Below are 25,712 nucleotides of genomic sequence, written 5' to 3'. Positions count from 1 at the left end.
CATTTTCTCAGAATCATCCTCTCTTTCCTTGTGCATCTGGACATGGAGGGATATCCAGCTTTAGTCTGGCTCTCTGCTGCCTGGAGTTGTTCCTCCTGGGAGCTGTTTGTCTCTATCCAAGGCTTGTCCCTGCCAGTGCTGCCAGAGCCCTGCCCAGCCCTGGGGACTCAGCTCTGCCCTGCAGACCCCTCCCAGCCCAGGGCACTGCCCAGGGGCATCTCCCTGGCAGCAGGGCCTGAAGGGCAGCTCAGACAAACTGAGATGCTGCAAGCCAAGGTGCTGCTGCTGCTGCTGTCTGTAGGCAGAGCAGGCTGAGGAGGAGGCACTTTGTGAGGCAGATCTGAGGCACATCTGCTGATGCGCTGTGGGAGAGTGCAGGAGTCTCAGTGACACAGACTCACCTGACAGCCCCTTTGCCTTGCCTTGAGGAGAGAGCTGAGAGCAGCCCTGGCCATGCAGCAGCATCTCCAGAGCAGGAGGAATCTGCCCTGATGGGGGTGGCTCCTTCCACCTCCAACTTCTGCCCACAGTCCATGGGGAGCTGCCAGGCAGGCTGAGAGCTGTCCCTGGCAGGTGGCACATGCCCTGGGCTGGCCAAGAGCCCTGAGGGCTGCAGAACAGGCACTCCAGCTCTAGGTCATATTCCCCCAAGTGTGTTTCCAGGTGGAGGTTCAGATATGCATCCCCAGGCCCTCTACAAACCCAAGCTGCCTGCTGCCTCTTCACCTGCCTGGAGTCCTGCCTGCGTTCATGGCAGCAAAACCAGGCTGTTCCTGGCCAGAGACCAGAGCTCTGCTCCTGCAGGATGCTCTTGCCAGCACTTTACAGGATTCTGCTCTGCACGCAGCACTTTTCCTTCCCCCTCTCAACAGGCTTTGGCACACAGAGCACAACCTGGCTGGCTCTGCCATCAGCACACCCCAATCACAGGTGGAGGAAGAAGAAGCAGGGGCTGTTTTGCAGCCATGCCCAAGAGAGACTGGAAGGGTGCCCTCCCTCTGGTCTCACTTGCTTGGCTTTCTGACTGGGTCTGGGGCAGGGGCTGTGATTCCTCATTTGTGGGGACCAGAACCGCACTCAGGATCCCAGCACTGCCTGACAGCGCTCTGGACACTGGCACGGTCACGCGTCCGAGTCTCGGGCACTGTGCTGCTGCTTCATTTGTCCTTTGGCACACCCAACGCTCCTTGAGAAGCCCTGATGGTCTCTGGTTCTGCCCTCTTCCTGACCTGGGCAGGGATGGAGCATTGCTGTGCTTTCAGGAAGCTGTTGTTGAAACCTTGCAGCATTCCAGTCTCCTTTGCCCTGTGTGGATGCTTGTCATGGAATCCCTCTCAGTTGTGTTCAGAGCATACTCAGGTGGAGTGGCTCTTCTAAAACCCAGGGCCTCCAAGAGTGCTCAGCAAGACCTTTAACTCCACAGTGTTGTGGAACTGGACCTTTAGCACAGAGATATTTCCAGCCTGATCTGTCCTTGTTCCTCTGCATCTCTGCACAAAACACAGCGTGGAAGAGAATGGCAGGAAGAGCCCATGTGTCCCAGGGCTCCGGATTTGCGGCGCTTGAGCTCCACAGAGATGCAGGCAAAGTGAAGAAGCCAAACTCTTTATTGATGGAGGGTAAAGCAAAGGGAGGAGATGGAGGGGACAAAAGGGATGGGTACAGTGTGAGGGCTGGAGGGAGGGGGCAGTGAAAAGGGTGGAATGAGGCATAAGAGAAAAAAGGGATGGGCACAGTGTGAGGGCTGGAGGGAGGGAGCAGTGAAAAGGGAGGAATGAGGCATAAGAGAAAAAAGGGATGGGCACAGTGTGAGGGCTGGAGGGAGGGAGCAGTGAAAAGGGAGGAATGAGGCATAAGAGAAAAAAGGGATGGGCACAGTGTGAGGGCTGGAGGGAGGGAGCAGTGAAAAGGGAGAGATAGTGGAGGGAAGATGAGAGGATGAGCAGTATCTGAAGGGTGGAGGGAGAGAGCTATGTACAAGCAGGGAGAGGGCTGAAGCCACATGAACTTCAACAGGCTCAGCTGTGCCTGGAGCTCCAGCTGGTCTCTTCTGGTCTCAAGGTTGCCTCATCTTCCATGGCATCTGGAGAGCTTAAAGGGATGCTGGTTCTTCTGAGCCAGCAGATGACCATGGTTCTGCAGCTCTTCAATTGAGTGTATCTTGAATTCCTACGTTTGTCTGGGAAGGGCTGTCGTCTGTCATCAGGACTTGAAAGACTGGAAGAGAGAGGAAAGGAGCCATGGTCAGAGCCCAGATTTGTGGGAATCCAAGGTGCCCTTCCTGCAAGGGCCATCCCAGCTAGCTTATTCCATGGCCAATACAGAGGAGGGGCCAAGGGGATCAGCTGCAAGGTGTTGGCCACAAATACCCCCACCCATGTCCCTGAAATCTCTGTGTGCTCCATCCACGCCACCGTTCATCCACACAGGGAGTGAAACCCTCCACAGCAAGGGCAGGGATTGCAGCTCCCTGCCCAGGGATTGTAGCTCCCCCCGCCAGCCCCGCTGACAGCCTGCTGCCCTCACTCACCCTCCCTGAGCACCTGGGGCTCTTCCTTCTGCCCCCTCAAGCACTGCCCGGAGAGCCCTGGGAACACAGAGCCTGTCACTGCCCCAGCGGCACAGCTCCCTGCCAGCGGCGCTGCCAGCCCTGTGGCCACTGGCCCTCCTGGCCCGGCAGGGCTCAGCCCGGGCCCTCGCCACCTCCTGACACCCAAGGAAGGGCACGGCTGGGAGAGGGCGGCAGCAGCCCCAAGGGCAGCCGGGGCTCCACGGCGCCGGGCCCGGATGGCGCCGCCGGGGCAGCAGCCGGGGCCGGGGCCGAGCCGTGGTGGGTGGGGAGGGACCCCGGGCTCACCGATGAACCTGATGGCCGCCTCTCGCAGGGGCTCCTGGGGGCTCTGCAGGTACGGCAGGGCCTGGCGCAGGTGCTGGGCCGCTCGGCTCCTGTCCTCTGCCAGCTGGGGAGAGCGGCGGCAGGCAGGGAAGGGTCGGGGCGGGCTCTGCCCCTTTGGCAGGCGCTGCCCTGAGGCGCCCGGCCCCGGCCTCCCCTGCCCGCCCAGCCCTGAGGCGCGGCCGGCAGCCGCTGGCGCCGGGCTCTGCAGGGGCAGAGGGCCGGGTGCTGCCCGGGGAGCCGCGGTGCCAACCCGCCCCGCGGCCCCGCTGGGCCGGGGCTCCGTCGGCACCTGGCTCGGGGCCACGGGAGCCTGGAGCAGAGCCCGTGCGGCCCCTGGGTGCAGCACTGGGCACGGCCACAGCTGCCAGCCCCACACAGCGAGCACTGCGCTCAGGGGGCTTCTCCAGCCTGAGCCTGGGGCTTCTAGGCCATCCTTACCAGGCACTCGGCCAAATTCCACAGCTGCTCCTTCTTCAGCAGCTGCTCCAGATTCCTCCTCTTCAGGAATTTGGTCGCACAATGCAGCGTTGCCCGAGAGGCCTGGAGAGCAGCAGAGATGTGGAGATGGCAGCGCAGTTCAGGGCACAGGACCCGTGTCCCTGTGCCAAGGCCTGGAGGAGGCTGCAGCCCGGGAGGTGCCAGGGCAGGAGGCAGCCGAGCCCCCTCCCAGGGATGCACCAGCAGCCCACGAGTCCTCACCTCTGCCACACGCCGATTTTCATCATGACAGTGGAATAAAAGTGGGAGTAGGCTCTGGCACACAGTTGACTTAAGGGGCTTTTTTCCCTCGTCTACTACCAATTCCATCACCTTGCAGAAGAGGTCAAGGGAGAGCAGCTGCACGTGGCTGTTGTCCTGGAGGAAAGGAAAAAACCTCAGCACCAACTACTGCAGCCCCTGAACAACAGCCCAAATAATCCACAGGGCACCCAGTTTCTGGGCAGCAGCCAGTGCCCGTGGCTGAGGACACTGAGCCTTACGTTGTCAAAGAGGACCAGGAGTGCCTGGGCCAGCTTCAGGGCGGTGGTGCTGGATATCAGGATGTCTTTGTCCTGGAGCACATTGGTGAACACGTGGAGGCTCATGCCAACCACCTCTCCATCTGCATCACCCAGCAGCTCCAAAAGGCTTTGAGACAGGCTACACATTTTTAGGGCCTGTGTGGAACACAAGGTTGTGCTGTGAAGCCACAAACGACAGCACCACCAACACTGCCCTGGCACTGCAACCCCAACTGCAGGGCCCAGAGGCCAAAGGCCTGTCCCAAAGAACTCAGGGAGGTGAGGCAGGAGAGCTGGGAGCATCTGCCTCAGCTCCTGAAGCCCAGCCAGCCCAAGGGGCTGCTTTCCCCAGCACAGCTTCAGCCGATGTCCCCTTCTCACCATCGAGGGATCCTTGCTGAGCACCACAAGGCCTCGGAGCGCCAGGCGACGCCTCTCCCTGCACTTGCTCTGCACATGCCTTGACATGATCTCAAGGATGCTGTCAGCACAGTGAGTCAAATCCAAGCAGTCCAGGACCTGGAAGGCACAGGGCAGTGACAGGGGACCCAGCCAGCAGGAGCCCAGATCCGCACAGGGCTGGGCCCAGACAGCAGCACAGGGCACGGGCACCGTCCCAGGCAGCTGTGGCGATGACCACAGAGAGCTGGGAGGCAGCTCAGTGAGGCAGCGCTGGCCATCGGGCTCACCTCCACAAGGAATGCCAGGAAAGGCAGATCCCAGCGTGGCTCTTCCCTGCTGAGCCAGCCCAGCAGGCGGCGTGCAATCCCAGAACACACGGAGAGGGAGGCACGGCGCATCTGCCTGATGGGGGAAAAGGCACCAAGACACTGAGGTGGGCAGGCAAACCTCTCTCAGGACTGAGTCACAGAGATCCAGTCTTTGCCCAGCATCCCTGGAGCTGATGTGGGCATTTTGGGAGGCTGCTCCTTCTGGGCACCTCCTCTCCCAGCCTTTTCCAGTCTGCTTGGCTGTCCCTTGATGACAAATCCCTCTGGCCCATGAGCACAGGGACTGTGTGGGGCACCCCGGGCACAGAGCACAAATGTCGGGGACAGAGGGGAAATGGGGGTCTCACCTGGCCAGCAGACCCACGGCATAGTGCTGGGTGTCAGCACAGAGCAGCGTGTCCCAGCCACGCTTGCGCTCCATGGCCATCACCTCAGGGTCATAGTGCAGACAGAAGAGCAGAGCCTTCATGGCCTGCACCGCAAACCTGTGTGCAGAGCAAAGTCCAGGTCACCCTGGGAGCACTGGTGCTGGCCACAAGGGCATGGGAAGGACAGGGGGACTGGGACCTGTTGGGCTGGCTGGGAAGGCGATGTTCCTCCCGGCACGCTGTCCAGAAGTTATCAACTTCCTCTGGCATCTGCTGTGTGGTGATGACAACATGGAAGAGCAGAGCCACAAACAGGCGGGAGGAATAAAGGATCATTGCCTTCTGGCACTGAGGCACAATTAGCCAGATCACCAGAGTAGCCTGCAAAAGAAGCAGCCCGAGACAGCGCTCAGGGCTGAGCTGTCCATGGGGCAGGGCCCGAGGGGAGACACAGGGGGAGCAGCGGGCCCAGTGCCCCCTGAGCCTGTCCCTAGCCCAGGTTTCAGCCCAGTGCCTGAGGCACGGGGAGGATGGGGAGCTGCTGGAGAGGCGAGTAGAGAACGAGCAGAGGCCAGTTCCAGAAACTCACAGCCAGGGCAAACACGTCTTTGTTGTCTCCATCAGAGGTGCTCATGCTGTGCAGAGGCCAATCCTCCATCACACAGAGCAGTGTGGGCAGCACCTTCTCCACTGTTGGTCCTGACGAGCCTATGGCTCTCCACATCCTTGCAGCAGCTCTGTGGGATCACAGCTCTGTGTCAGGGGGTCTCAGTCACAGGACCATGCCCTGTACAGCTGTGGGGCCCAGGTGACAGAGCCCCAATGCCCTGAGGGGGAGGGAGGGAGCATGGCAGCAGGCTGAGGAAACAGAGGGGCCTGAGGGTCCTGGAGCTCTGTGCCTGTCTGGCAGACCCCACTGGACAGGCTGTACAGGGCCATGGGCCCTAAAGGCTGTTGAGCCCTGAGCTCTCAAGGCACGTGGGCCCCGTACCTGTCACACGTTGGGGCACAGCGCAGGAGGGTCAGCACCACGTCAGCAGGGTGTTCTCCAGCCAGCCTCCAAATGTCAGTGCGCAGCCTGACACCCACAGTGGCATGGGACACGAGACTCTGGTGAATGCTTTTCACCATGGCTGGCACCTGGAGGGGGTGGGCAAGACTTGGAGCACTGTCCATGGGAGACACTCCCCAGCTTCCCCTAAGAAGTGCTTCCCTCCCCGCCACACTGTGCTGGCCTCAAAGACTGAGGGGGCCCAGTGACCATGGCGTGAGTGGGCATGCACTCCTGTGAGGCCTCAAGCCCTGGCCTCAGGCTGCTTACGTTTGGCTGGGAAGAAACACAGGGCTCCTTGAAATAGTCCCCAATGAGTTCCTGACTCAGAGTGGCAGTGGTGTCAGTATTTGTGATGCCCTCAGTCTCTGCAGTGCCGGCCATGTCCTCAGTCTCTGCCATGTCAGCCTTTGCCCTGCCATCATTCCTTGCAGTGTCAGAGCCCTCTGAGCACTCAGGTGAATTTGGGCTGACATCTGGCTCTGCCTGGAGCTCGGTCAGCCTGGAGTCAGGCTCAGCTGTGCCCTCTGTTGCTGTGGTTCTGGTCTTCCTACGTCGAATGCGTAGGAACTTCTGGAACCTCTGCACGAGAACAAAGGACAGGGAAGAGAGGCAAGTTCCATGCAATGCTCCAAGCGCTGTGCTGGGCTGAGCAGTGACAGCAGGCCCAGCCCAGGTGGGGATGGCTGCAGGTACCTTCAGTGTTGTGCGGAAGCGGCCGCGGGTGGGTTCCTGCTCTTGTGTCCGGTCCGTGGCTGCACCTGGGTAAGAGCGAGTGCAGCCAGAGCTGAGGGGCGGCGGGAGAGGCCAGAGAACACAGCCCAGCCCTGCGCTCCCCAGGCAGGGACAGCCCCGGGATGCCCCAGGGGATGGAGCACGGCTGCTGCGGGGTGTCTGCCCAGCCCTTCTTCTGTCCTGTCCCTGGCCATGTCCACAGTGGGTGGGATGGGATGGGATGGGATGGGATGGGATGGGATGGGATGGGATGGGATGGGATGGGATGGGATGGGATGGGATGGGATGGGATGGGGCCCAGCTCTCAGCAGCCATTAGCCCTGTGGCCCTGCTGTGCCTCTCACCATCCTGCATTGGCTGGAACTGCTCCAGCTCCTCAGGTGGTTGTTCTGGGGTTACTCCAGGGCCTTTCTCTTTTTTCCCTCTGCAAACATTGAACAGGCTGAGAAATCTGCCCGCCATGTCAGAGTCTGGCCTCAGAGGCACCTTCTAGAGAGATGCCTTGGGAAAGCTGTGAGGCAACAAGTCGTGCAGTTGTGCCTTGAAGACACCCACGACAGAGATGCCTCAGGATGGCTGCAGGACAGCAAGTCCTGCACTCTGCTCTTGAGGGCTCCTGCCACAAGGACAGGAGACTCCTCGTAAGCAATTCTGGTCACCAAGTCCTGCGGTCCGGCCGCGAGTGCACCTGCAAAAGAGAAGCCTCGGGAAGGCCGCGGGCCACCAAGTCCCACAGCCTTGCCACGAGGTCACCTGCAGGAATAACGCCTCAGAAAAGCTCCGGGTCAGACACGAACGAGTGCGCTGTGTGGGGGCTCCTCACAGCACCGCTCCGGCGCGTCCTGTCCCGTCGCCTGCTCCGAGCACTGTGGTGTGGCTGTGTCACTGCCAGCTCCTATGTCAGCACAGGTCACAAAGGGTCCTTTGACACCGTGTCCCATTCCATGCCATGGTGACCGTGCTGCTCTGTGTCATAAAGGCCCTTGCACACACCGCCACCTGCCCTGGGGACACCCTCAGCCCACCCAAAGTTGCCCAGGTTGGAAGAAATCCCTCGCCCCAAGTGTTTTAAGGCAGCCTGACAGGATGTTTATGAGCAGCTCTAACCACCAGCAAACACTGCCCTGCTCTGCGGGCTCAGGGCAGCAGAAGGAGCCCCCAGGGCTGCTGACACAGCCGTAGCTGGAAGGGCACAGGGCCTTCCAGAGAAGCTGGCACAGCCTCCTTGGGACACATCCCAAATGCTGGCCATCCTAAACCTGGGGGTCCAAAAGTTCCCTCTTGGTCAGCCCTTGTGGTCTAAAGCTTCAGCTGCTTTAGCTCCTGGGGCTAAGCTGCTCATGCTGAATGTGACAACTCAGAGAGAAGAATACAGTTCATCCAAATCCTTCTGGGACACTGAGAGGGGAGGCTGTGCAAACAGGAGCATGGTTTGCTGTCACCTCTCTGCCCTTCATGCCTTTCAGCACTTTGAAAGCTCAGCCAAGAGCTTTGTCCAAGGGTGCAATGAAGCAGCTGTTCCTGCTCCCAGCTCTGGCTCTTTCCTGTCTCTGACCTTGACTGGTTTTGTCCCTCTTGCTGTGCCCTCTGTTCCCCCTGTGCTCAGTGGCTGCTCCCCAGGACTGTGGAACTGGCACAAATCAAGGGCTCCAGCCCCTCCTTTCTCTGCCCTTGCAGCTGCCTGGTCACAGCAGCCTTTTCCATCTGGAAGCTCCACATGGAGAGGGAGTCCCCACCTCTGTTCCCTGCACAACCTCCAGGAGCCCAGGGCTGCCATCTCCAGTCCCTGCTGGCACAGAGGGCTCCCAGGTGCCCCAGGCTGCTGTGACACCACTGCACACGGGAGGGAACAGTGCCAGGGGCTGTGCTCAAAGTCAGGTCCATGTGCTGCTGCTGCTGCTGCTGCTGCTGCTGCTGCTGCTGCTGCTGCTGCTGCTGTGGGTGTCGTTTGTCCAGCCGTGCCCCAGAGTCAGGGATCAGATGCAGGCACTGCTGCTGCTCCCTCGGGATCAGCCACAGTTTGGGTGTTGCTGTCAGTGCCAGCAGAAGCGGTGGCTGGAGCAGAGGGTGCTGACAGTGCCCCAAGCCCCGGGGCCAGAGGGGTCCCTGGGCTGGGGCTGGGAGCTGGGAGGGAGCTGCCCCTTGTTCTCCCTCTGCCCCACACAGAGCTGGGCCGGGCACAAGGGGGGCAGCCCAGCAAACAGGGAGCCTGCGAGTCCCTTCCAGCCCTGTCTGCTCAGAGCTTGGGCCTTGGAGCTGCAGGTGGACAAAGGCAGCTGCTCCTGGTCCCTCGCTGTGTCCCCGTGCTCAGCAGTGCTGCTCCATCAGTCTGTGCCCAGCAAGGGGGAAAAGCCTCAGCCCTGCAGGGCCAGGAGCTGCCGGGCTCTGCCTGAGCAGCTCAGCCAGCGGGAAGGAGCTGCTCCACACGGGAACCAGGAGCAAAGGACTGCAGCACCTCGTTCTTGGGCAGAGCCCCGATTCTCTGGGGGAATAGCAGAGCTGTTCTCATGCACTGCTGTGTCAGAGCTGCAGGTGCTGTGCCTGCAAACACAGGGCTTGAGATCTGCACAAGAATTCTGCAACTCGTGACTGGATCAGGATGTCACCAGTGCTAAACTTTAGTTTAGTCCAAAGCAACCACTCTGCATCTGCTGCTGCTATCTGCTATATTTTTTTTCAGAGTATCCAGACAAAAGTAAACAGAGGAGGAGCCTACATTTTCATTATTTATCAGAAATGCATCTCATTTTGCTGTACATTCCTTTCTTAGGATGTGTTCTCTGTGTTAAAAAAAAAAAAAAAAGAAAAAAGGAAAAAAGAACAAAAAGAAAAGTGAAAATGAAGAGAAAATATAGACCCCAATGTGTAGTGAAAAATCTTCTGTAACTTTGGATTAATTAGTATCTTATCTTTTTTAAAAAGACAACTAAATTATTTGCTTTGTGAAAGTTCTGATGACATGGATCCATATTACTGACCTCAGCATCCTTTTTTAAAAAATTTTGGGATTTGATTGCAATATTAAATCATTTTTAATTGTTGTTGAAGAAAGAGGAAATTGAAATTTGGATTGTGCATGATTGTGTTTTGAGGGTAAAAACACTGCAGTTTGAAACTGTAACCTCAAGTATTGAAAATTAATGTGATAACTCCAAATGGATTGGGTGACAGAAGCTTTTCCTATAGGATGTGCAGCATCAGAAAGACTTCATCAGTGAGGTTGTGGGTGCTTTTATCTTTGTCCTGTTCCACTCTGGCATGTCATGAAACAGGACTTCACCTGCCACCAGCCACAGTCACCCTCTGACACTGCAGATCCTTGGACCTTGTGTCCCCAAAGCAGACACAAAGTGTTTCTGCAGCTACCCCCTTGGCACAAATCCACGACGACTGGGATTTTTCCAAGTCTCATGTCTCCATTGTGCCATATTCCTCAATTAATAGCAGCCCATCCCAGCAGTGAATCCAGCGATTTATGCAGACAGTTGTCAGCTCCACTTCCTGCCTAGAAATCCTGAAATTGCTCCTAAATTCTGCTGCCTTCACCTCTTGGACACCTACTCACAAAGATGGGGAACAAATCCCCTGTCCCCTGCCTTACAAGGTGAGTTATGCCAAAGTAAGAGCTCTGTGGGAAATGTCTGTGCATCCATATCCTTTTAATATATCCATACATGGGGGTGTGCATGGATGTGTATGGTATAGAAAGCAAGGAGTGTGCAAGCAACGTGACTGACACTTTCACTCTCCATGTTGGTCCCACAGGTACAAAGACAATATGGATAGCCTGGCACAGACAGACCTTTCTGTCCATGGATACAGAGACATCCCAGAGCCCCTGGCACGGACAGACCCTTCTGTCCATGGGTACAGAGACTTCCCAGTGCCCCTGGCACAGACAGACCCTTCTGTCCATGGATACAGAGACATCCCAGAGCCCCTGGCACAGACAGACCCTTCTGTCCATGGGTACAGAGACTTCCCAGTGCCCCTGGCACAGACAGACCCTTCTGTCCATGGATACAGAGACATCCCAGAGCCCCTGGCACAGACAGACCCTTCTGTCCATGGATACAGAGACATCCCAGAGCCCCTGGCACAGACAGACCCTTCTGTCCATGGATACAGAGACATCCCAGAGCCCATGGCACAGACAGACCCTTCTGTCCATGGGAGCACAATGGGGGTGGGTGGGCAGTGAGTCCTGGACAGGAGCCAGACCTGTGTCCAGCCCTGCCAGGCCCTGCCAATGCTCCATGCTGGCTCCTCTGGAATGGGAAAGCCCTTCAGCCTTGTCCCTGCCCAGAGGGGCAGTGCTGGCCTGGCAGCACAGGCTGTTTTCCCCACAGGCTGCACGAGATGAGAACACAACACTTGCAAACACTGAGTGCAAGCCACAGCTCTGGGTGCTCCCCATGCACCTCAGCCCTGGTTCCACTCTCTGCCCCAGGACTGTGAAGTAAAAGGCAGGTGGGGGTGAGAACTGTTCAGAGAAGGACTGAGCTACAGCTTGAGCAGGCTGAAAAATATCATTTGGGGTCATACCAGATTGATGTCATTTCAGAAGTTATTGAAGAAATTTACTTTTTGGAGGATGTCATGTTTTCCCTTGGAGGTGTACACTCTGCAAACTTGAGCTGCGTTGCTGAAATGCTCAAGCAAGTCTCTGCTGCAGGTCACTCCATTTCTCCTTTGGCTGATGCCAGCCTGGTGCTGAGCTGCAGCAGAGCCCTGGCAGAGCCCAGAGTAGCCTCAGCATCCACAGGGCCCGGCTCCAAGGAGAGAAACCAGAAATTGCCTGTCAGCTGAAGGCTCCTGTGCCCCTTGTCCCAGCTGCCACGGTGCCCAGACCATGCTGGCCGTGCCCAGAGCAGTGCCCATCACTGCTGCCTTGGGCAGCAGAGCAGGAGGGCAGGACATGTGCCCAGCCTGCAGCCAGCCATGGCACATCCACCTCCTCAGCAGCTGCCACAGCAGGATGCTCCTGTGCTCCCTGCCATCTCCCAAAAGCTCTCATCCCACCGTGACAAGAAGTTGGGGACCCACCTCATGCCATCGCTGCTGGAAGAAAAGCTGGTCCCAAGGGATGTCCTCAGCCTTCTCCAAGGGCACGGCCCATCCACGCCGCAGCTGGTCCCGAGCACTTCCTGATCCACACTGGAGCCCACCTGGAACACTTCCTTTAGAGAAAGAATCAACAAATTAATGAAAATAGATTACAGTCCAGAAGGGGAGAAAAGAAAAATGGTAAAAAATCTCATCTCTGTCAGGGGCTTGAGGAAGGCCCAACCCTAGATGCCAGGGAAAAAGCCACCCACGGGTGAGAGAAGCCCATGCTTTCTCCCTTTTCCCCTGCACTGGCCCCACAAGTCATGGTGATCGCAAAGCAAGCAAGGGCAGTGGAGCAGCCCAAGCCCTTCCTTGCCTGCCAAGGAAAGCAGCCATGCCCAGTTCTGGAGTCCCACCTCACTCCCACCATGGGGCTTTGTTTGTGTCGTGCTGGCTGCCCCAGCCCGGGGCACGGTGGGTGCTGGGGGCTGTTGGCAGGGCCAGGAGCTGACTCCCATTTCGTACCCACCCCAGCCCATCCCCCTGGCCCTGCCAAAAAGCAGCTTGGCAGATGACAGAAGAATCAGTTTTATCCTCCCCAGCAAAGGGGGAACCTTTGCTTCCTGGCCAGGCTGTGCAATGCCCAAATCTGGGAGCATCCCCCTGGGTCTGGACTCATCTGTAAATTCGCCGTGGAGCCTGGCTTTGAAGAAGGTGCCAGAATCCAAGTCCATCTTCAGCTTGCCAGTGGCCAGGTGGAGGAAGAGGTTGTCATCCTTGATGTCATCCTCACTGTCTCCAGCAGCAGCAGCCCCACCTGCTACAGCTTCTCCAGGGGCTCCTTCTCCTTCCCTGGGGTGAGACCAGGCTCTCAGTGTTCTGCCCAGGGCCCAGCTGTCAGTGAACCAGGACAAGCCAAAGCAGCTCAGATGGTGGCCAGCAGTGCTGGGCAGAGCAGCTCAAGGGCTGTGTGTTCCCACCTGATGACCCCTGTGCAGTGACACAGGCAGGACAAAAAAGTCTGGACTTCTTTGCTTCTGATTGCCAAGGCCTGTGTGCAACTGGAACTTACCAGAGCCCTGCATCCAAGTGTGCCTGTGGCTCTCTCCCTTCTTCTATGGCAGGTGAATTTGCTGCATCCAAGGGTCACAAAACAGGTCTTCTAATGAGGGCCTTTCCATGTGGAGCATGGATAAGCACCATCTGATCAGATCTTGGCACTCTGGACAGAGAAAGCAGAAACCACTGGTCAGTTGGAGGAGGCTCCAGTCTGCTTTGCCCCACTGTTCTCATGCTCAGGCCGTGCTGCATGTGCTCAGAGCTGGGCCTAAACCTTCCCATCAGTTCTTTGTTTTGGAGGAGAGCAGGAGAGCAGGACATGTGCCACCTCCTCAGCAGCTGCCAGAGCGGGATGTTCACGAGCCCACTGCTGTCTCCCAGCACTGGTATTCCCCCTGTGCCCATAGATGAGGATTCACCTTGAGAGACCTGTTGTGGCAGTGAGAGCTGATGGTTCCAGCTGATGTTCCGGCCCCTCCTGAAAGGGTGCTCCCCACAGACCATCTGGTGCAGCAGGATGCCCAGGGACCAGAGGGTAGCTGGCTTGCCATAGTACCAGCCAAAGTGGGTCCATTCTGGGGGCTGTAGGACGGTGTTCCTCTGGAATACAGATGGAGTTCATCAGGGGGATGCTGCTGCTCCCAGAGCCTGGCCCCAGAATCCTTGGGCATGCTAGGGCTGCACCAGTGGCACATGGTGTGACCCCTTGCCTCTGGCCAGCACCTGGGACTTGTGTACAAACTTGGGGTTGGAAAAGGAGCCACTGGTGCTGGAAGAGTGCAGCAGAAGCCCTGGCAAGGCCTGACCATGACAAGGAAAAACCCACTCCGTAGTGGGGAAAATCCATGTCTTCATCCTTCCTGCCTGCATTGCCCCAAAAGACATTATGAGGACAAGGCAAGCAATGTGAGCACAGTAGTGCAAGCCCTTTCTCACCTGCCCACCAAAACAGCTGCTGCACAGGTTTGGACCCCCCCACAACCCACTGCCCCCACCCACGGGTGTTTTTGTCTGGCTGGCTGCCCCAGCCCCAGTCCTGGACACAGTGGCTGGCAAAAGCTGCCAGCAGGGCTGGAAGCTGGCCCCCCACCCACCCCAGTCAAAAGCAACTCAGATGAAGACTCAGTGCCATGACTGGCAGCAAAAAGGAGAGTCCCTGCTACCACAGCCAGGCTGGGCCCTGAGATGTTGGGCCAGGAGATGCCGGGACAGGGAACACAGCCCTGTGTGGGCTCACCTGTAAAGTGAGTGTAGGCTGTGTCCTGCAGGTAGGTGCCACAGCCAAAGTCAATCAATTTTGCCTGCCAGGTGGCCAGGTCATGCAGGATGTTCTCCGGTTTGATGTCCCTGTGCAGGACCCCACAGCTGGTGCAGTGCTGCACGGCCTCCAGCACCTGGCAGAACAGCTCCTGTGCCACCTCCTCTGACAGGAGCCCCTGTGACCAAATGAAATGACGGAGGTCCTGACACCGCTCCAGGTGCTCCAGAACCATCAGGATGTTGTTGGGGAGCTCAAGCCACTCCAGCAGCTGGAGAACTCCAGGGAAGCCTGTGGACACCTTGTCCAGCAGCACGATCTCCAGTGGTGCGCTGGTGCCATTGGGCTGCAGGAGGACCACGATGCCGTCACCGGGACTGATGCTGTGCCAGAGCTTGGGAAGCTCTCCCCCAGCACGGGATGCTCTGCTGGCCCCACACCCACTCTCCCTCCAGGCTCCTGGCGTGGCTTCCACCCTTCCGGGTCTCGACTCATCCCATCCTGGCACGCCCCGGCTTCTCCCGCTGGTCCCCGCTCACTCACCAGCTTGCCCCAGTGCTGGACGTGGTTCCATGGCACCCTTTTGATGGCCACCTGCAAGCCAACGGCAGCAGCAGGCTGAGCTCCTCCTCCTCCTCCTGCCTCCTCCTCTTCTGCCTGCCACTGATCCCACCACTCACCAGGGCACCGTCCGAGAGCCGAGTCACCGCCCAGGCGCTGCCAAAGCCGCCACACCCCAGCAGCAAACCGAGCTGGTACCGCTCCTTCGTGCCGTGCTGCGCCTCCCCTGCCAGCGAGACGCGGCTGTCAGCGCTCGGCCCGGGGCCAGACATGAGCCCTGAGCACCCCTCAGCCGCCCCGGGCCGGGCAGCCCCAGGTGTTCGCTCTTTGGAACGGGACAGCAGAGGCTCAGGGCCAGCGACCGCGCTGCCGAGCGGTGGAGCTCGGACCTGGGAAACCGCAACACAGGCAGCAGGAGCAGCCGTGCCGTGTGTGTGCTCCACGGGCCTGGCAGGAGCCAGGACCAAGACCAGGACCGTGGCCAGGGCACACCTTGGGGCCAGGGCCAGGGGCCGGGGTTGGGGTCGGGGCCCATGTTGGGGCCGGGGCCGGGTCCGGGGCCGGTGTCGGGACAGGCGGAGCCAAAGGGAGGCGATGCCGCTCCACGCACTGATGTCCATCCAGCAGCACCACCGCCAGTACAGCCAGAGCCGGGTGGAGGTGAGACCGTGGCGGGATGGATGGGGACGGGGATGGAGATGGGAAAGCCCCGCCTGGGGCCAGGGCAGCCCGAGGGCATGGCCCGGCTAGGAACTGGGAGATGGAGACTGGCAGAGGAGGGGGACCCAGGGAAAGAGAGACCGAGAGAGGCTGTGGGACTGCGGGAGAGGGAGAGGAGAGCCAGAGGGTCGACAAAATCGCTTCTGTCACTGCTGCTGCTGCTGCTGCTGTCACTGAAGCCCTGGGGCCGTTTGTCCCCATGTCTGATTTTCCGTTGCCTTCTAGGCCTGTGCCAAGCCCTGCATACCCCGGTAGCAGTCCCTGGATATTTTCTTCCCATGATAAAAAGATCTTTCAAGCACAGGCATTCATGGCCAACACTGGGATTCTGCCTCCTAATTTCTGTATATATGCAAGGGTAGCTTGGCTGCTTATGAAGGAGTTCAAGCTGCCTCAGAGGTGATTGGCACAGAAGCACAGCTCCTCCTGGCACCCCGACTACCAGTGCTGGGGTGGATGTTTAAAGGGAAGGTCCCCTCTACCCACCATGCCACCGATGCCACATGGAGCAAGTGGATCGCCCTCATCACACAGCGCGCCCGTATCGGAAACCCAAATAGCCCTGGGATTTTGGAAACAATTACAAACTGGCCAGAAGGTGAAAATTTTGGTCTTGCCAATGAAGAGGAGCAAGAACAAGTGACCCGGGCTGATGAAGCCCCGCCATACAACCAACTGCCAGCAGATGAAACTCGCTACGCTCTTTTCACTGACGGTTCCTGTGGCATCGTGGGGATGAACCGGAAGTGGAAAGCAGCCGTATGGAGCCCCACACGACAGGTTGCACAAGCTACTGAAGGAGAAGGTGGATCAAGTCAACTTGCTGAACTCAAAGCCGTTCAGCTGGCCCTGGACATTGCTGAAAGAGAGAAGTGGCCAAAGCTTTACCTTTACACTGATTCATGGATGATAGCCAATGCTCTGTGGGGCTGGCTGGAAAGATGGAAAAAAGCTAACTGGCAACGTAGGGAAAAACCAATCTGGGCTGCTGATAAGTGGAAAGACATTGCCAGTCGGGTAGAGAAGCTACCCGTAAAGGTCCGTCATGTAGATGCCCATGTCCCCAAGAGTCGGGCTAATGAGGAGCACCAACACAATGAGCAAGTAGATCAGGCTGCAAGGATAGAGGTGTCACAGATAGACTTAGACTGGCAACACAAGGGAGAGTTGTTCCTGGCTCGATGGGCCCACGATGCCTCAGGTCACCAAGGCAGAGATGCTACCTATAAGTGGGCACGAGACCGAGGGGTGGATCTCACCATGGACAGCATTTCCCAGGTTATCCATGACTGTGAGATGTGTGCTGCCATCAAGCAAGCCAAGCGAGTGAAGCCTCTCTGGTATGGGGGGCGGTGGTCCAAATATAAGTATGGGGAGGCCTGGCAGATTGACTACATCACACTGCCTCAGACACGCCAAGGCAAGCGCTACGTGCTGACCATGGTGGAAGCCACCACTGGATGGTTGGAGACCTACCCTGTGCCTCATGCCACTGCCCGCAACACCATCCTGGGCCTGGAAAAACAAGTCCTTTGGAGACATGGTACCCCTGAGAGAATTGAGTCAGACAATGGGACTCATTTCAAGAACAGCCTCATAAACACCTGGGCCAGAGAACACGGCATCGAGTGGGTGTACCACATTCCTTATCACGCACCAGCGGCTGGGAAAGTGGAACGGGGCAATGGGCTGCTTAAAACCACCTTGAAGGCACTGGGTGGGGGGACTTTCAAGAACTGGGAGATTAATCTACCAAAGGCCACATGGTTAGTGAACACCCGAGGTTCCACTAATCGAGCAGGCCCTGCCCAGTCTGAGCCCTTGAGAACACCAGATGGGGACAAGGTTCCAGTGGTGCATATGAGAGGTATGCTAGGAAAAACTGTTTGGGTGAACTCTGCCTCCAGCAAAGACAATCCAATTTGTGGGGTGGTTTTTGCTCAAGGGCCAGGTTGTACCTGGTCAGTGATGCAAAGGGATGGATAGACCCGATGCATACCCCAAGGAGACCTTGTTTTAGGGTGAACTACCTACAATACTGTGCCTGTATCTGTAAATGTATGGATGTCTATAATTTGAAGATTTTAATTTGATTTAGCATGATGGTAGGGGAAAATTCGGGGTGGATAATGTTGGGGGTTGGTTCTCTCCCTTTTTCCCTCTGTGCAATTTTCCCCATTGTCATGCTAAGGTACCTGTTGACTGGGCCCTGGTGACAAGGGGGAGGAGAGAGAAGAGGGAAACCCCGCGAGATTCAAACAGCCAGAAGAGGAAGAGGAAGGCTGGGCCTCGGCCCATTTCCCCCGCGGAGTTCGGACGAGAAGGACGATCACCGCCGGTGTCCCATCCCTGCCATCCCAGCGTCGGGAAACCACCATCGGACCCTGCCCGGCTGTCTTCTCACTGTGAACTCCCACCATCCAGCATTCTGCTGAGCACTGGGACCCACACCCTGAGCGGAGAGCTCTCTCCATCTCTCTCTCCCCCAGGGACAGCGCTGCCATCACCCCCAGCCCTCCTGCAGCTCTGCGGGACCCGCCCGCCCCCAGCACCGGGAACTGCAGCTCAGGGAAAAGGTGCCTGCAGCCAAAAAACACTGGGACTGAGTTACTGTTCTGTTTGTGGGTAATTTCATAGCTGTTGTTGTTCTTGTTTGTCTTGTTAGAGATACTAGTAAAGAACTGTTATTCCTACCCCCATATCTTTGCCTGAGAGCTCTCTCTTAATTCCAAAATTATAATAATCGGAAGAATCACTTTTTTTTTTTTTCAGTCCAAAGGGAAGCTTCTGCTTTCCTTAGCAAACACCTGTCTTTCAAACCAGGACAACTGTTCAATCCTAATGTGTAGAGAATAAAAGGAGAGGCACAGGTCACTGAAGGTGTGCGCATTTTTGGAGCAGATATCCCACATGCACCTCAGCACTATATAAAATACATACCCAGAACTTCCTTTGTGGTTTACAGAGGTTTTACGCACATGAATTTGGTTGACCTCGCTTCCCCCCTGAGATTTTGGGGTGCCCCCTTTGCCCCTGTGAGAGCTGGAGCTGGTGCAGAACGCCGTCTTCACCGACCCCACAGACCAAAGCACCTGAGTGTACCTGCCCTGCATCCTCTCCCGAGATAACTCGGGGCTCCCTCCCACCCCAGAGGCCTTCACCTGGAGTTTGGGGGGACCCGCAGAATGTTAGGGTGCCCTCTGACAGGCCCCCAACACCAAGGGTCATCTGTGTCCACATCAACTGCCACAATGCAGTGGTGGCTGTGATCTTTTCCCAGCCCATCAAGGTGAGTCGGGACACCTAGGGGCATCAAAAATCTCCTGGATCCCCCCAAAAATCACCTGGATACATCTGGGTACCCCTTGGACACCTGGATCACAGAAAAACCCTGTGGCCTCCTAAAACAGGTATCCCAAAATCCTCATTGCTTTGTCTGGGTAGACCTGGCTTCCCTAAATCCCTATTGACTTTCATAGGTAGACCTGGTCTCTCTACATTCCTATTGACTTCAATGTGGTAGACCTGGTGTCCTGATAGTCCTTTATTTCAGTGGGGTAGACCTGATGTCATTCAATCTTCATGCACCTCAAATGGCAGACTTGATGTCCCAAAATATTTGCTGCTAAAAACCCCAATTTTCTGATAGCAATTCCCACACTTTAGGCTGAAAATGGAAATTTTCCCACTTACCTGGAGGAACAGCTCCAGCATGGGCCACAGGTGTGGCATCAGGCATTTGGGATTGGCTTCCAGGAATTCATCCACAACTTCCAAAGCATCAGCACTGTCAACCTGGAGCAGAAATTCACAGAATTCAGACCACGATGTCTCCCAAATTTACCCATTTTAGCACCAAGTTTTGGCAAAATCCCCATTGACTTTAATGGATAGACTTGGTGTCCCTAAATCCCATTGACTTGAATTGGGTACATTTGGTGTCCCTAAATCCCTATTGATTTTAATGGGGTAGATTTGGTGTCTTGAAATCCTTATTGATTTCAATTGGCACATCTGATGGACAAATAATCCCTAGCAGGAGATGATTACTATAAATGATGGGGCAAGAGAGAGACATTGCAAAACGTGGTTTATTGCCTTGTGGCAGCAGTCTCAAAGAAGGCTGAGACATAAAAAGTCTTAGCTCCAATGCCATAATATCAGGAGCTGTTTCATTCTTAGTTATAATGACTTATGTAAGCTTTTAGCCAATCCAATACTTCTAGGAACTTTGCTAGTGTCTTTTTACACCAGTCATTATTTGCTTTGCTTCCCATGGCTCTGCTGCAACGCATCATTTTTCAACCAATCATTTAACAATTCACACACTTATACTGATACATCTTAAACTTCTAGCTGCCTTTATTACAGCTTCTACTGCTAAACTTGAAAATCTTTTAAGATCTCACTTAACATAATGCTTTGCTTACATAATACATATCTGTTTGCTTAAAACATATTTCTGCTTAAATTGCAAACTTATATTCTTGATTCATGTCTATTTTACTTTCAGCACTCTAGTACTTCAAGCTTACTCCAAGGTCTTAGGTCAAACCTTGGATCCATCTCTATCTCTCAGCCTGTATGAACAAGGCCCTGAGAGCTCTCCATGCCTGCATTTCCCACACAACTTGACATCTCTGCATCCAATTTCCTGCTCTGACTGGAACCTGAAGACACTTTCTCAGTTGTGACCCTCAGTGGGACCCATGAACAGTATCAGAGACTTTGGAGTTTGACTATGACTGAATTTTTGAGAGGTTTCCTATCAAACCATGGTTCTGTCTTGATTTCCCTCTGGTGTGGTGCCATTCATCGGCAAGGATTTCAACTCCAGCTATGGAGAAATGTGTCAAAGAGGTTCTCAGAAATCTCCATCCCTATTTTAAGTGTGTGTTTTATTGCTGTTCTCTCTAGAGCTGACATGATTGCAGCATTGTGTGATTGATATTTGTAAGAAATGGATTTGTAAAGGAATGGACATGGAATGGGTGGGGATGGTTTGGCCTCCTGGGGGCCACCTGCACAGTCCAGCTGATCCTGGCATGTCATGGGCTGCCTCTCATCAGCCCCTGAAACACTGGGGCTCTGGGCTTTCCTTCCTGTGGAGCAGAACCATCCCCTTTTCCAGGTGCCCAGGGCTGGAATTGGCAATCCCCATGAAAAGTTCTTCATATACAAGGGTTGCTCCCAGCCAAAATCTTCCAGGACAGACAGCTCAGGCTAGCCCAGGCCTCCTGAGGGCTGTCTCCCATCTACCACCACACACTGGGACTCAGTGCTTTCCTTCCAGTGGAAAAGAACTGCCCTCCTTACCAAGCTGCCAATGCCCAAATCTGGGATTCCACCTCCAAAATTACATCTGTCCAAGAACTGGGCCCAGACAAAAGTAGCTGGGACAGACAGGTATGGATTCCTTGTTCTCTGGTGATTTCCTTAGACTATGAGCAGAATATTTTCATTTGCCAACACCTTGGAGAGGGCCCAGAGATCACCAGGCAACAACTGACAGAATGAGAGGACACAGCCTCAAATTGTTTAAAGGGAACAATTGGCTGGATACTAGGAAAAGAGTTTTTCATGGAAAGAGTGATAAAAGTACTGGAATGGTCTGCCTGGAGAGGTGGTGGAGTCAACACCCATGGATGTGTTAAACAAAAGTCTGAATATGGCACTTGTGGCCATAGTCAAGTTGAGGTGTTAGGGCTTGGGTTGGATTTGATGTTCTTGAAGGTCTCTTCCAACCTACTCATTGTGTGAGTTTTGTGAATTCTAAGAATTCTGTGAATCTCCCAAGTTTGGGTTTGGAGGCTGCAAGAACATGACCAATGTATAAGGACAAAGGAGCTCTGTGTTCAGTGGAGTGGAGACTGAGGACAGAAGAGAGCCCAGGGAGGGATTGAAGGGACGTTTCATAGATAGGGGATCCTTTGGACATAGTTGAAAACAGCCTGAGAAAAAAAGAAAGAATTGATGCCAAGAGCAGCTGGGATGGTCCAGACTGGACCCAAGGTTAAAGAAATTTCACTCGCAGGGCAGGGCTGTAGTGAAACCTGGCATCCAGAAGGAGTCTGGAGCAGCCCAAGGCTTTGTGTGTGCAGGCAGAGGCAGGCAGGAGGCAGAGCTGTCAGCAAAGGAAGGGGCCAGCCAGGTGGGGCAGCCGGGGGATGAGGACAGCCTGCAGGGACAGAGGGGCAGGGCATGGACACCGTAGGACAGCCTGGGCTGCAGAGGGCACAGGGATGGGCAGCAGCTGAAAGGCCCTGCCAGAGCCAAGTGCTGCAGCACTTTGGCCATGGCTGCTGGCCCTGGGCCCTTGGCCAGCAGGGGACAAGTGAGCCTTGCTGTGCTGGGGCCTCATTGCCTCCTTGTCCCTGCTCAGCAGCCTGGCAGGGGCCGCCCCATGGTGCTGCCCTTGGCATTGCACATCCCCAGAGCCCAGTGCCCCGGGAAGAGCCCTGAGCAAGGAGGGAGGGACAGGATCTGCCTTGCCAGGGGCTGGGGCTCAGCCCTTGGCCCTTGGCATTGCTGAGACACATCCAGGTTTGCTCAGCATCACAGACACCTTTCCCTTGTTTGTCCCCACCTTACATCACTGCCACCAGTGTTCTGCTCTAACTGGAACCTGGGACAATTACTCAGTTGTGTCCCTCAGTGGAACCCATTAAAACTTCAGATAAGTTTAGAGTTCTCTTTTAGTTCTGAGTTCTTGAGAAGTTCTTTGATCACTCTCTGAGGGACTGAGTCTGATGTAAACAGCACCCAGTCCCCAAGAGGGTCATTAAAGTCCTTGTGCTGTGTCTGTGCAGCTGAGATGCGTTGAGCTCAGGGCACAGAGGTGGCTCCTAAGGTAAACTAAGAAAAGCTTCAAAAAGGGCATTTCTGCTGAGGAGCAGCTCCTGTCCCAGCCCAGCAGGGCTGAGGGCACTGCCTTCAGGCACTGAGGGGACAGGAGCCAGGCACAGACAGGCTAAAGGCAATCAGGACTGGGAAGACATTGAGCTGAGACTTCACTTGGGGAAACATCTTCACAGGCCTGGACATGGTGAGTCTGTGGGTGCAGGGCAATGTCCCCTGTGCTCCTGGAGGGATCTCCTGCAGCCAGCACAGCCCACAGCCTGGGGGATGTGTCAGGAGGACTCTGCCAGTGCTGCTGCCAGGGACGGCTGCAGGGGCTGAAGCTGGGGCTGCAGCCAGGGCTGCCCAGGGCTGTCCTGCAGAGCAGCTCCTGCAGCCCTCAGGGCTCTTAGCCAGCCCAGGGCATGTGCCACCTGCCAGGGACAGCTCTCAGCCTGCCTGGCAGCTCCCCATGGACTGTGGTCTGAAGTTGGAGGTGGAAGGAGCCACCCCCATCAGGGCAGATTCCTCCTGCTCTGGAGATGCTGCTGCATGGCCAGGGCTGCTCTCAGCTCTCTCCTCAAGGCAAGGCAAAGGGGCTGTCAGGTGTGTCTGTGTCACTGAGACTCCTGCACTGTCCCCCTGGGCATCAGCAGATGTGCCTCAGCTCTGCCTCACAAAGTGCCTCCTCCTCAGCCTGCTCTGCCTACAGACAGCAGCAGCAGCACCTTGGCTTGCAGCATCTCAGTTTGTCTGAGCTGCCCTTCAGGCCCTGCTGCCAGGGAGATGCCCCTGGGCAGTGCCCTGTGCTGGGAGGGGTCTGCAGGGCAGAGCTGAGACCCCAGGGCTGGGCTGGGCTCTGGCAGCACTGGCAGGGACAAGCCTTGGAAACAGAGAAACAGCTCCCATAATAGGCATTACTCCAGGCAGCAGAGAGCCAGAGCAACTCTGGGTATCTCTTTCTCTGTCCATCTGCACAGAGGGGGAAAAAAAAAAAAAGAGTTTAGGGAAAATTATTTTGGAATTGGAGGCTTTAAAAAGGCTACTTCTTTTTTCAAGGATGCATTAAGTGCAATCACCCAGAAACAGAGGAAGCTGTAAGGAGCAAAAGGCACAGGGAGTTCTGTTTGCCATCGGTGCTCCTCAGTGTCCAGGCTGATAGCACTGCTAAAGATGAGGCATTAAATAAGCAGCAACAGTCCCCAAGTTCAAAAAGTTAAGCAAAGTTTCTCCATAGGAAGAACAGTATTTTAGGGGGATTCAAAAAGAAATAGCATAGGACTGAGTCAGAGAAATTGACACCAACTTGTCAATGTCTATTTGAACAGTCCACAATGCCCAGAGTGCAGAAATGTCCAACAGCAGCTCCATCAGGCACTTCCTCCTGCTGGCATTGGCAGACACGCGGCAGCTGCAGCTCCTGCACTTCTGCCTCTTCCTGGGCATCTCCCTGGCTGCCCTCCTGGCCAACGGCCTCATCATCAGCGCCGTAGCCTGCGGCCACCACCTGCACACCCCCATGTTCTTCTTCCTGCTCAACCTGGCCCTCACTGACCTGGGCTCCATCTGCACCACTGTCCCCAAAGCCATGCACAATTCCCTCTGGCACACCAACAACATCTCCTACTCTGCATGTGCTGCTCAGCTGTTTTTCTTTGCGTTCTTCTTGTCAGCAGAGCTGTCCCTCCTGACCATCATGTGCTACGACCGCTACGTGTCCATCTGCAAACCCCTGCACTACGGGACCCTCCTGGGCAGCAGAGCTTGTGCCCACATGGCAGCAGCTGCCTGGGCCAGTGCCTTTCTCAATGCTCTGCTGCACACAGCCAATACATTTTCCCTGCCCCTGTGCCAGGGCAATGCCCTGGGCCAGTTCTTCTGTGAAATCCCACAGATCCTCAAACTCTCCTGCTCCAAATCCTACCTCAGGGAACTTGGGCTTCTTGCTGTTAGTGCCTGTTTAGCTTTTGGCTGTTTTGTGTTCATTGTTTTCTCCTATGTGCAGATCTTCAGGGCTGTGCTGAGGATCCCCTGTGAGCAGGGAAGGCACAAAGCCTTTTCCACCTGCCTCCCTCACCTGGCCGTGGTCTCTCTGTTCCTCAGCACTGCAATGTTTGCCTACTTGAAGCCCCCCTCCATCTTCTCCCCATCCCTGGATCTGGCCCTGTCAGTTCTGTACTCAGTGGTGCCTCCAGCCCTGAACCCCCTCATCTACAGCCTGAGGAACCAGGAGCTCAAGGCTGCACTGTGGACACTGATCATGGGAAAAATTCTGAAATTTTTAAGGGATTTCTGAAAGTGAAGTGCCAATTTCCGTGTATCTCTTGTAATAAAAGTAATCTTTGATAGTCCTCTTGTTTGTTTTTTTTAATTTTTTTTCCTCTTTTCTTCTTTTAATATTGTCCATAAATCAAGTCCAAGCTTCTTTTCCAGGATAAACATCCTCAACTCCATCACCCACTCCCAAGAGGACTTGTGTTCAAGACCCCTCACCAGCCTTGTTGCCCATCACTGGACATGCTCCAACCCCTCTATGTCCTCCCTAAATTGGGGGTTCAGGACTGGACACAGCACTCAGGGTGCTGCCCAACCAGTGCCAAACAAAGGGGAAGGATTACTGCCCTGCTCCTGCTGGACACACCATTCCTGATCCATAGGAGTTACAGGAGTTGGATGAGGGAAATGGTAGGAAGGCTGTGGGGACAAAGCCTGACTGATTGTCATCTATGAAGGGTCTTGATTTTCATATCTCTTCAGACTGCACTAGACGGTTATGGGGGTCAATATCAATTGGACACTGCTGATGTCAATCTAAAAACAGAAAAAGGAAACCTAACAGGACAAAACACTTCTATCTGTGTTGTTGTCAATATAGTATATTCTCTTGGAATACATTTCTGAAATCTGTCTAACTAATAACAGAGGAATTGAAAACTTCACTTTTCCCCACTTATTCACTTATGCTTTTTTTCCTTTATCTATTTAGAACATGTTAGAAAATGCTTATTTGCCTTTGTCAGTGAAATTCTCAACCAAAGACCTCAAGAAAGAAGAGGCCTCTGGAGTAATAAAACTCATCAGCAACCTCTAAATCATTGAGGATCCATCCTCATCAGAGCAGGAATGAGCAGAAATGAGCCCAGCTTTGTGGCTGCCCCAGCTTTGGGATGGGCCCTGGGCCTGGAGCAGGAGCAGCTCTGGAGGGCCCCAAGGCCGGGGCTGTTGTGCTGGCCTGGGCAGATGGGATGGCGGGAGGGGCTGCAGAGCTCTCAGGAGCTCAGGGAGAGGGCAGCAGGGCACACAGGGAGCCTCCTTTGGCCTTAGCCAAGCACCTTCCCCCATGGCCGGGGCTCAGTCCTCTCTGGGCTGCACTTGCTCACCCAATGGTGATGGCAGCAGCTCGGGCACTCGCAGTGTGGTCAAACCCACACACGATACAGGGGATG

The 25,712-nt window shown here is 55.6% G+C and overlaps 2 protein-coding genes across 2 annotated transcripts; one reads left to right on the top strand and one right to left on the bottom strand.

Annotated features, from left to right (window-relative positions):
* Positions 1-12,946: 12,946 nt before the first annotated feature.
* Positions 12,947-15,329, bottom strand: LOC134057248 (serine/threonine-protein kinase pim-1-like). Its single transcript, XM_062514245.1, has 5 exons — positions 14,829-15,329; positions 14,692-14,742; positions 14,108-14,494; positions 13,310-13,472; positions 12,947-13,053 (listed from the first exon to the last, which is right to left on the bottom strand). Exons 1-5 carry the CDS (start codon positions 15,327-15,329, stop codon positions 12,947-12,949), a joined length of 1,209 nt encoding a protein of 402 aa, XP_062370229.1.
* An 8,669-nt stretch (positions 15,330-23,998) lies between these two features.
* LOC134057247 (olfactory receptor 14J1-like) lies at positions 23,999-25,357 on the top strand (the record flags this gene model as incomplete). Its single annotated transcript, XM_062514244.1, has 2 exons — positions 23,999-24,460; positions 25,253-25,357. Coding segments are annotated over 2 exons (567 nt in total), but the record flags the coding sequence as incomplete, so codon positions are not given.
* Positions 25,358-25,712: the final 355 nt, after the last annotated feature.

Source organism: Cinclus cinclus, unplaced genomic scaffold (assembly GCF_963662255.1).
Source record: "Cinclus cinclus unplaced genomic scaffold, bCinCin1.1 SCAFFOLD_32, whole genome shotgun sequence".
Lineage (NCBI taxonomy): Eukaryota > Metazoa > Chordata > Aves > Passeriformes > Cinclidae > Cinclus > Cinclus cinclus.
This window is presented reverse-complemented; position numbering and strand designations above follow the sequence as displayed.